At 38.8% G+C, this 11,117-nt stretch overlaps 1 protein-coding gene across 1 annotated transcript; it reads right to left on the bottom strand.

Annotated features, from left to right (window-relative positions):
• Positions 1 to 7,341: 7,341 nt before the first annotated feature.
• Positions 7,342 to 7,650, bottom strand: LOC102020076 (beta-defensin 109-like). Its single transcript, XM_005373910.1, has one exon. The coding sequence runs from the start codon at positions 7,648 to 7,650 to the stop codon at positions 7,408 to 7,410; it is 243 nt and encodes an 80-aa protein (XP_005373967.1). The 3' UTR covers positions 7,342 to 7,407.
• Positions 7,651 to 11,117: the final 3,467 nt, after the last annotated feature.

Raw genomic sequence — 11,117 nt, 5'->3', positions numbered from 1 at the left:
CTAAGAGATGCATTTTGCTATTGTCATCTGTTTGTAATCTCCTGTTGTCTGTGAGCTCTGCTTAGTAGTATCTGACCCTTGGTTCTTCTACAAATATGCCTTGTTGTCAAGGTCTCTTTGTTCTCCAAGATAGACACATCACCATAGGCTACTAATCCACTCTTCTAGATGTCAGTGTAAAAGTAGATATGTCGAGATAGAAAATAAATCTCAGCTGGATACCTTAACATTATCCTTTTGTACCACAAGGAGTCCTTCACTTTACAATAACAGAAATATTACCGGTTATTACTCTACATCAATTGGAAGGCTTGAGAGGCTACCTGAGGATGAAGGCCATGAATTCACACACTTTGACAGAGAAAAGACATCTGGAGCAGGAGGCACAGACACATGTGGTGGGCCCTGACTTGGACAGGGCTGAGAGGCACAGGAGACCTGATGAAGCCACTGTGGAGTGTTTAGCTGAGGTTTGATGGACGCATGTAGCAGAAGTAGAATGTACTGGAGGAAAGGTATGAGAAGGAAATGGAAATTCTTGGATAAAATTAAAGAAGCACCTTCTTAGGGAGGATGTTATGATGCTACAAATAGCAACACAGGGAAGCCAGGGAGGAGGAGAGTTGTGCAAATGAGAAACTGTGAAAGTGACCCAGGAGGTCCCAGACCCACAGACTGGACCACTATGTGGATGGTACAGAGGCAGAGGCACATTTGGCTTGAACATGATTTGCTGTGGGTCACCTGGATCAGGTGGGGTGGGTGGTGTAGACAGAGGACAATGCGTGATGGGGAAGGACTAGAGGTGATGGATTGGGAGATGCATGGGGACAAGGGCTCAACAATGGGACAGCCCTGGGAGTGTGATTTATTGAAAGAATCACACACAGCCAGAGATATGGGAGTCAGACACAGAGGTAGAGAATGGGGTAAACCAGCAATGGACCAAAAGCCTTGGAGGTTCCAGCAAGACAGCTGAAGTGAGACAGAAAGAGCGTGACATTGGACTGAGCAAGGGACTTAGATCCTGACTAACCACAGGAAGATTCAGGAGGGGCAAAGGGATAAGAGGGAGCAGAAAGGATAAAGGAGCTGCTGGGTGTGTGAATGGAAGCTTAGGGACAGGTCTAGTGTTCAAGACGCAATAAGGGGAAGGGGAGGGAAATGGGGCAACATAATGAGGACAGTGACCAATCCTTCTGCACAGAAGATAACAACGTTCAGGGTTGAGCTATGAGGATAGTGTGTCGGGGAGGATAAGAGAAACTAGACCAGAGAAACTTAGGCTGGAGAAATGGAGGTGAAGACCCTAAGGGGCAGGAAGGAGCAGAGGCTTAGACACAAGGAAGAAGAATGGAGAAACTGTGGCCCACAGGGATGTAGGAGGAAAGAAACTCAGTAGGTTTGCATCAGGGAAAATGGGAGAATAAACTCACCAACTTGGTCTCACTAGTGCCAGGCCTTAGAGGGTCAGGAAGTGGCAGTGGGGTTGATGTGAGCAAAGGGTACACGAAGCCCCTAGTCTTCAGGGAAGAGGTTCAAATATTCTGTAAATTTCTCAGATGTAAATAAGTGAAGGAAATGTAATGTAACACAATGAAAAGGAGAATGATTTTTAAATATATGAATTGTAAACTTTTTGACTGGGGTTTATTGCCATGATCTTTCCCCAGACGCTGAAGACATTGTCCAGGTCCTCACTGCTCCAGATCTCCTGGACTTTCTGCATCATTACTTCTTGGTCCTTCACTCAGGGAGGACAGAGCCATCACCTGGTTGTCCACGTGGATAAATCCCACTAGGGTGTGACCTACTGTAGACGCAGGTGGGGAAGGAGGTGACTGGTAGAAGTGGTAAACTGAAGGGAAGAGACGAGAGGGAAAGCAGCAAGAGGGCTGACAGGACAGTAGGGGCGGTGCAGTGGGAGGAGGTGCCGCAGGCTGCGAGGATGTTGGGGAGGAGCCCGATGATGGAGGGTGGGAAAGGATGGGTGCTCAAGGGTGGGAGGGGCTGTGAGTGGAGGGGATGGAACTGCAGTGACAGGCGAGGGAACAGGGCTACCGGAAAGGATCTGAGGGAAATGAGAAGTGAATGGAGGGCAAAGAATCCAGGGCCTAGACTAGGGGAAGGAGTGAAGAGGACAGCGAGGGTGTTCTGCCACGGGGAGACTCAGGAAGAGGTACAGTTCCCAGTCCTCTAGCAAAAGGTGACTTTGGGTGCACAGGGCCAGTGACAGCAAAGATGAGTGTGCAGATGGGTAGAAAAGTAGTTAGGGAGGAAGGAAGCAGGGGGAAATACCTGTGCATAGGCTGGGCTGCTCCCTGAATAGGATACAGAGAGGATCCCCATCCTAGCACCAGCAGAGAGAGAGCAACTCTGTTCTTTCTCCTCCTCCCACCGTTCCTTTTCCCTGGTCTTTCCCTTGTATAAAGAATCACCATCTTCCTCCCCACCAGCATGGATTCCTCCATACTTGCTTCTCCAGGGAGGATCAGGAGTGAACAGTTCAGGAGCACAAGATCCTAGTTGCATAAAGGCCTGAACCTGCAATCCGATCAGTGCTCTATAGTCACCCTGTTAAAATGCATGCCATTTTCCATTGTATCTAAAGTCCAAGGTGAATTTACAGCAAACACAGAGGGTCTTCAGTGACACGTGGCCCTGACTCACCCTGCCCTTCAAAGTTTCATCTACCTGCCATACCTTTGGACTTTCAAAGGAAAACTGGAAACTTTGTCTCTACCATCCCTGCCTCAATTTCTGTGCTTAAACTGCAGGTCTAGGAAGGATCTGGTGCAGTGCACACTCCTTAGAACCCCTCTGAGCAAGACAAAACCAGCCATTTACACTTCAAGTTACCAACGCAGGATTAACCTCTGAGCCAGTGTAGGTAATCCTGAGAAGTCGGAGCAAAACTACGTGTGCTCTGTTAGATCCAGAAAGCTAAAGTTCCTCAAATGGAACAAATAACACTGCTTCATGTCTCAGGGAAATCTCTTTCAACCTCTTGGGAATGAACTGCAGAAGAAGTTGTAAAATTCAGAAATTCAGGATTAGATTTTATGTCTTATTTGCATGTAAACATTTACTATACTATATAAAGATGAGTGATAAAATTCAGCCCAATAACTTGAAACTTTTTTTTCTCTTGATCAGCATTCGATGGTAACCAAAACCCAAAATGATTTTAAGAGAGACACGGTGAGAACATGGGGGTGGTTTCATATGTTGGCATTCTACTGCATAATTTTTCCTTGCCTTTTGTACAACTGTTGCAATATTTTTACATTATCCTTGGATTCACTAGTTAGGAAGCAGGATTTTCTCATGAAATTAATAATAAGAAACATAAAAACAAATTAACACTAAGGAAATAAAAGGCAAATAATGAGCACTGAAATAAAAGAATCCAAAGTAAAAGGCAAATGAGACTAAAAACGAGACCGAAGACAATACTACAAAGTGATAAACACATATCCACTGAGGATTGGATAAGAAAATTATGGTACTTTTATATAATGGAATATTACTCAGCTGTAAAGAAAGATAAACTCGAGGCCTTTATATTTAAATGGTCACAACTAGAGACCATACTCATAAGTGAAATAAATCAAACATATATGTGTAAGCACTGCATTGTGTCACTAGTGTAAAACTTGAAAGAGTTAATTTAAACTCGGAGGTATGATAGACACTGTGAAATGATAGGAAACCATTGAAGAGTAAAGGGCTTCTGGGATGTGGGAAAAGAGAAGGGAAAGAAGGAGAAATTTTGTATGCATGTATATACAGGATAGATAACATGGTTGTTCTTCTGTCTTCTATTGCTATGCTGAAAGAAACTGTCAATGAGCCTTTGGTTGACCAGTATTGCATGTCTATATCTGTTTTCATGAGAAGCCACTTTGAAGATATCAATATGTAATACAACCACCATTGTTAATTCCCTACCACTTTGTTTGTAACTCTGTATTGTCGGTATTGTACTTGTGATATGTTGTAAAATGTTGTATGTCTGTTAATGTTTCCCTCCTTTTATCTTTAAAATTAAAAAAAAAAGTGATAAACACATAGAAAAATGCATGGACAGAATGATAAAGAAAAAGATGTGAATGACATAAACTCATTTGCATTTCACTAATTACTTTTTTAAAGTGAAGTTATGAATATAGATCTGAAAAATTAATAAGAAAATTTTAGGTATGGTATTTTATACCTGTTGATTTAATAAGATTTAAGATGGTCATATTTCCTGAAATATTCAAACTCATGAAGTTAATAAGGAAGTTATAGGAAACATGAGTAGTCCTATATGTGTTAAATACATTTAATATGATCTTTAAAGTATACTAAGAAAGGAAATTTAAAATGTAGTGTTGTCACTGGGAAAATAATCCCTTAAAACATTTAAGGATAAGGACACCAATGTTGCAAATTTTTTTCAGAAATTAAAAGGTGGAGGAAATGCTTCTCAATGAATGTTGACTCACAGAAACCACTTGTACCCCAATCTACATGAGAAACCAGGCAAAACCTGCATGAATATAAAATGACTAAAACTGAACCAAATAAAATGAACACTCTCTTATAAACTTCAAAGTTGTTCATAAAATTTTAGCAAATTTTATATATTAATGTTTCAAAAGTATAAATAAATGGTGTACTACCTAGAAATGCAATGTAACTTAGTTTATCAAGAGACTAATGAAAGTATAAACAGTTGACAACATAAATATAATAAAACATCCACTTATAATTCAAAACTCAGAAACATAGATAATGAGAAAGTTCTCATCCTACTGGTAGTAGCTATGCAAAATCTTAAGCACCATGATACTCAATGGTGAAGATTTGAATGAGTTTCCTCTTATTAAAGGAAAAAGCTAAGATTTTCATGCCTAGTCAGTTCAACATGTATTGTATAGTATCATAAAACCAGAAAAAGAAATAACATGCATAGGTGTAAAGACATATTTATTGAAATGTAAATAAAGAAAATTATCTTTATTCACAGAGGACAGTGTCGTTTTTTATGGAAAAATTGTTAAAATCTTCCATAATTATCATTAGAGTAACAATTGATTTTAGTAACTTTATAGGAAACACTATAGAATAGTCAATGGTATCACAATATTTAACCAATGAGCAACTGAATATTGAGAAAAACACATTATAAAATAAGTTTAAAAGCATAAAATAATTATAGAACATCCAGAAAAATGTTTGCAGTATTTGTACACAACCAGTATCAAACTGTAAAGGAAAGAATTAAAGAAGTAAAAGAGTGGATGGAATAGAAGGCTGGTTATAGTAAAAATGTCAATTCTCCAAAGAATAAGCTATATATTAAATACAATATCAACAAAAATCATAACAGATTTTATTACTTGTAGAAACTGATAATGTGCTTCTAAAAGTTTTGTGATGCAAAGGCTAGAAGTATCAGACTTCTGCAAAACAACATTGAATGTATGAACGTCTGGAGTGTTTTTGTTGTTGTTGTTATCGGGAATTGAACTCAGGACCTTGAGCTTGCTGGGTAGGTGCTATGCCACTGAGTTATACCCGTGGCCCCTGTTTCTAAAACTTCCTGTAATTGGTAGAGCATTTAGCTTTAGCTTTTAGATACGCAGGAAAGATTTCGAGACATGAAAGAGTCAACAAAGTTTGGGCACATCCCCATGGCTCCCTATAAGGTGAAAAGAAAGACACCTTGGAGTTTAGCTTTGCTATAATGTTAAACATATGGACTAATGAGACAGAACAGTTTAGAATGAGTCCCACCAAATTATGGTCACTTGAAATTTGACATTGTTATTAATGTAAACAGTAGTTAGACTCTGTATTTGAGATCATGCACCGTTCATTTTTGTGGCACTGCAGAAGAGAAAGATTACACCTAAGTTTAGATGGTAACATTTATTGTGTGAGGATAGCTTCCCTATTTGTCACATCTTTATCAATTCTGAATTAAAATGCTAGTAGTCTGTGCACACACACACACACGTTTCTCATGAAAACTAGTCAACATATTGAATTATTAAGTCGAGTGTTGTGTCCAATAATCAAGATAGCCTGAGTGAGCCTCTGTTCTTTAACTTTAGACTGAGGAGCATTTGTGGGAGTTTAGAATAGTTGTGTCCCCAATTTTGTAAAGTCCAGGTATGGATAAGCAATGAGAAGCTGGAAAGAACTCAGTTTATTATCTGTGTCCAACAGAAACGGGAGCCCTTTTGAAACAAGAGCATCTCGGCTGTGGGGCTTAGCTCTGTTCTGAGAGTGCAGAGGAGGGAATCAGAGAAGAATGAGAGGAAATAATTAAGATCTCTCCCCATGTACACTCTTAGTCTTAATCTGTGGCCTACCTCCACTATATTTAAGCTCTCCCCCCAACTTTAGTCAAGGTTGTCCCTAATTAATGTGTAAAATAGCCACACTCTGATAATTTAAAAATAAACTAGGTATTTCATAAACATTGCATTCTAGGTGGAAAGAAAGTGAGTCCAATTGTATGTTTACAGTCCACAAAATCTTGTGAATGATGTAAAGTAAGGCTGGTTCCAAGAGTCAGCATGAATCCTGATGTACAACTGAGGATTTGTCATAGTCAGCAAAGGCAAATGAAACTTCATGAAAAAGAGAAGAAAATGAGTCTGCCTGCAGGATTAATGGAACATCCAAACTTGGAGTGGATATTCACAGCTTTTACTTCAAAAAGGTGACTATATTTTTACCCTAAAATGTTTCACTTCATTGGAGGAAAATAATTTGTCTACTGCATTAAATAGAGATTATCTCTAAATGATTATGATGTTTGTTCATATGAAGAAAACCTGAAAATCTCTTGGTTGGGTTTGAACTTTTACAATACCTAACATTCAGGCATTTGATCACAGAAATTACTTTCTTCTTGAATCTCCCCCTACTTTCTCTCTCTTTATTTTCATCTCTTTTTTATTAACCATCAAAGAATTAAAAATCTTTACCTATTATACCAACATTTTTGTGCTGGTTTTATCCCATCTTTTCCTTCTTTCTCCCTACATCTATCCCTCTATTCTGATATAACCTAGAACTCCTGTACATTTTTGTTATTTCCCTGTTCTCTTTCTACATATTTAATTAAGTTTTGTATAATTCTATCTTCATTATCGTAACTTTATTGTTTGAATTTTGGTCTTTCTGTGACAACACAGAAAAATTGTTTCTTAAAGATTCTGTTACAGTTTTTAAAATTCATAAAGCAATAACATCGGGGCGTATTTGAAATCAATATTTATTTATTTATTTGTTGTTTGCTTTTATTGATATTCGTAATGAAAGCTGGTAAAGGAACTGGAAATATTTAACCTGAATGTTTGTTGTTCTTAAAGACAGAGAACTCTACTTTTGATGCTTTTCATGATTTCATTTCAACCTGGGTTTACGTGGTTCTACATAGTCTGAAAAGACCACAGGTGTTGGAACAGGAAGTAGAACCCACCAAGGTCGACAGCATTTCCATCTTCTCCGGCAGGCACCAATTTCATCTTCGATTAGTTTGCAGGTGGTTCTTCTGCAGATGCCTGAAAGATTGAGACAGTGGCCTTCAGCAGGACTCATGCCGCTTCTTACTGCAGAAGAATAAAGCTGGTGAGACACATAGCCCATGAACGGAATGGAAGAACATCATAACTCTCATATGTGAGAACAGAATTATTCTGGTATAAGTTTCTTTGTAGGGAAAAATGGTGGAAAGATTTATCAACTCCATCATCCTGTTCCCTATGGTCATTCTCTTTAATCAGTAGCCAACACTTCAAGTACTAACAACCTCTTCATTTGTTTTCCAATAAACTCTTGGGATGGCTAACTTGAATTTCAAAAGTAACTATGGTAAATATCAAAGTAGAACAAATGTTGGGTAGACAAGATATACATCCTAAATTCACTAATTTTTTCATTACTTTACTCTATTGGATCAATTTTCACCAAGTATTTACAAAGTGCTATTTTCCAGACATTTTTCTTTGCAAGAATAATAGAGAGGAAGAAACTTTTCTGATTCACACAGAATGCACAATGAGTGAACAAAATTCTAACCATACAAAATTAGACTAAGATAATCTAGAAAGCAGCAAGTGCTTACAACATAAAATGCAATAATTGGCCAGATATGTTCTGGAATATGGAATTGGTATGAGAGGCAAAGAGTGTTTTAGGAGAAATTATTTGAACTGATTTTAGAATGATGAGAATGAAAAAGATAAGAAAATATATGGTGAGACCACTTTACCTATGTAGAATAACAAGTTTAAGGTCATCTGCTAAGATTACTTAGAGAATCGAAAGGAGGATTTTGTAGCAAGAGCGTATTGGAAAAATATAAATTTTATTTTTAAAATGAGATTAAAATGATTCCAATAAAAAATAGAATCCAAATCATACATGGCTTGTAAGCTATGGTCAGGTTATAGATGAACATACATTACACTGCAGTCATCTTGCATCAATTCCTTTGACAGTCAAATTGGCAATTCTTGTTTTACAATGATATTTTACCTTTTTCGTGTCCTTCTTTCTCTATTTTGCTTACAATAGGGTTAATTTTAGAGTTTCATGGAAAAATATTGTGTGATGTTATGGCTTGAAAGTAGATGCCCCTACCCCTAAATCTTCATGTGCCCATAAGTGGGATTTTTGGTGGCTGGCTGGACCTAGGGAGTGATACTGGAATTTAGTGTGTATGGCAATAAATTAGTCCACAGATTGGTTTAGCATAGTTCTGGGTGTGGAGAATCAGAAGCCTCACTCTGGGTGTTGGAACACCACCTGAATGGCTTGTAGCCTGCATATGATAAAAGTGAAAGGCAGGCTCCCTGTTTGGTGCTTCCTTGTTTTGCTCCTTCTCTGCATCCTGCATGCTCTGCTCTGCACTGGTGTTTCTTTGTACTACCACTCTGCCAATCCACACTGCCTTGGAACCAGCCAACTTTTGGCTGAAATCTCTACGAATTGTGGGATGAAATAAATATTTCCTCTTTAACTTTCAACTGATAGGTATCTTGTCTCAACAATGAGAAAAGTAAATAAAACAGAATTTGGTGCTGAGAGTTGAATAGTTTCTGTGACTATACTTGACCATGTGGTTCAGGAATCTTTGGAACTGCCTTGTAGGAAGAGGTTGGAAAGGTTTTGATTGTAAAAAAGGTTTTGATTGGCAAAAAAGAAACCACAGTAAAGGTGTAGCCTACAAAGATGGAACAGAAGAAAACTTGTTTGTTGAAAAGATTAGCAAAAAAAGCCAAATGTTTTGGTGGAGGACAATAGAAAAGATGGCCTGAGGACATCACAAGGATCAGAAGAACTCAAGTCTTTGCAGCCTCAAGGATGCAAAGATGAAATACTTCTCTTTAAGAAGACAGCACCAGAGCACCATGCTCTAGAATGGTGATGGCCTAGAGCCCTCCCGCCCCTCGCACTGTGTGCACAGTGTCCAGTGATTTAAGCACTGGATCAGTATGGAAAAGAGAGCAGGCTACCACTCCAGATGGCAGCAGACCTTGACATCATCCATGTGGTGCTGGGTTTAGGTGCACACAGAAAGAGTTGTGGGGTCAGGCAGGCTTCCACCCACATTGCAGAAGAAGCCCTGAGAGGTCATGCAGTGTGCTCCTGAGAGGACAGTGTATGAAGCTGTGAACGTGAAGCTGAAGGATTAGTGGAGAAGCCAGCAGGTTGGAAAAACCAGGAACATGAATCATCTGAGGAAAACTCCAAGGAGTGAGCAAACCCAGCCCATGAGAAAAACCAGGGGAGATACTACCATCTGCAGTACTATAGGGGAAGAGTCACCCAAGCTCTTTGGAGTTCACATCTTATCACAGATTGATCTAGATTCTGGGCATAGAAATACAGAATTAAATGGTTCCCCTGCTAGATTTTGAACTTGCTTTGGTCCTATTCCTTCCTAACCTCCTCATTGAAATGGGAATGTTTATCTCATGCCATTGTATGTTAGAGGTTTTTAATATTTTTCATTTGTACATGGGCTCACAGCTAAGAGTTTGCCTTAAATCTCAGAGCAGAGTTTGGGCTTATGCTTTTGAGCAATACTGAAACTCTTAGAGATGGACTAAATGTCTTTTGTATAAAGCAATACACAAGCATATTTTGGTGGCCAGGTGCAGAATGTTATGGTTTGGATCTGGATGTCCCTCAAATTTTCATATGCTCATAGGAAGAACATTTGTGAGCTGGCTGGATTATATAATTAGATTATATGATACCAGGATTAAGGGTGTGTGGCAATAAATTAGTCCACTGATTGGTATAGCATAATTCTGGGTTTGGATAATAGGAAGCCCCACCATGGGTGTGAGTCACCAACCAAATGGCTTGTAGCTTGGATGGGATATGAGGCAGATGTGCTTCCTGATGCCTGATTGCTATTCTGCTTTTCTGCCTCCTGCCTGCTCTGCTGTGGACTGTTTCTCCTCTGTTATGCCCCTCTGCTATACCACCCAGCTTTGGAGCCTGCTGACTGTGGGCTAAAACCTCCATAATCTGTGAGCTAACATAAATATTTTCCTCCTTTAACTTTGGGAGTCAGCTATTTTGTCTCAGCAATGACAGAGGTAACTATGGCAGTATCTATTTAGGTAAATTCTCATCTTTTTTTAATTAGGAAGGTAAAGGGAGGTTTATTAAGCACAATAAAATATATACTCAAAGAAAATTGAGCACAGTTCTTCAAGAGAGCCATATTATGGTCTGCAGCAGGAAAATTGTTAGTCCATTGACAGGCAGACAATAGCTCATTTTACAGGTGAAAGATGCCCTATTTTGTAGAAGAAAGTCGTGTTTCCAGGTGTTTCCCAAAAGAGGAGACAAAACATTTCTTTAAAAACTTTGAATATGTTTTTAATGTTACATTTCTCTGTTTTACCTTTTCAACTAAGCTAATTTATAGATTTATATTGTCTTTAATGGATTTTGGGTAAGATGAGGCTGGGAGAAAAGCATCATAAACAAACCTATGGTGCACAGATACAGACAACACTGAGAAAGTTTGAGTATGCATTGAAGTTGCAGACTTCTTAAAGGTTCAGTTTTTAAGTTACGATTTTATTTGTCTC

The sequence above is a fragment of the Chinchilla lanigera genome, unplaced genomic scaffold (genome assembly GCF_000276665.1).
Source record: "Chinchilla lanigera isolate Chin_1 unplaced genomic scaffold, ChiLan1.0 scaffold00002, whole genome shotgun sequence".
NCBI classification, from domain to species: Eukaryota; Metazoa; Chordata; class Mammalia; order Rodentia; family Chinchillidae; genus Chinchilla; species Chinchilla lanigera.
The sequence above is the reverse complement of the archived record's forward strand: the minus strand, read 5'-3'. Positions and strand labels throughout refer to the sequence as shown.

Bases quoted from the DNA above. Each gene is read 5' to 3' on its own strand.
- LOC102020076 (XM_005373910.1), bottom strand. From the start codon at position 7,650: ATGGGCTATGTGTCTCACCAGCTTTATTCTTCTGCAGTAAGAAGCGGC.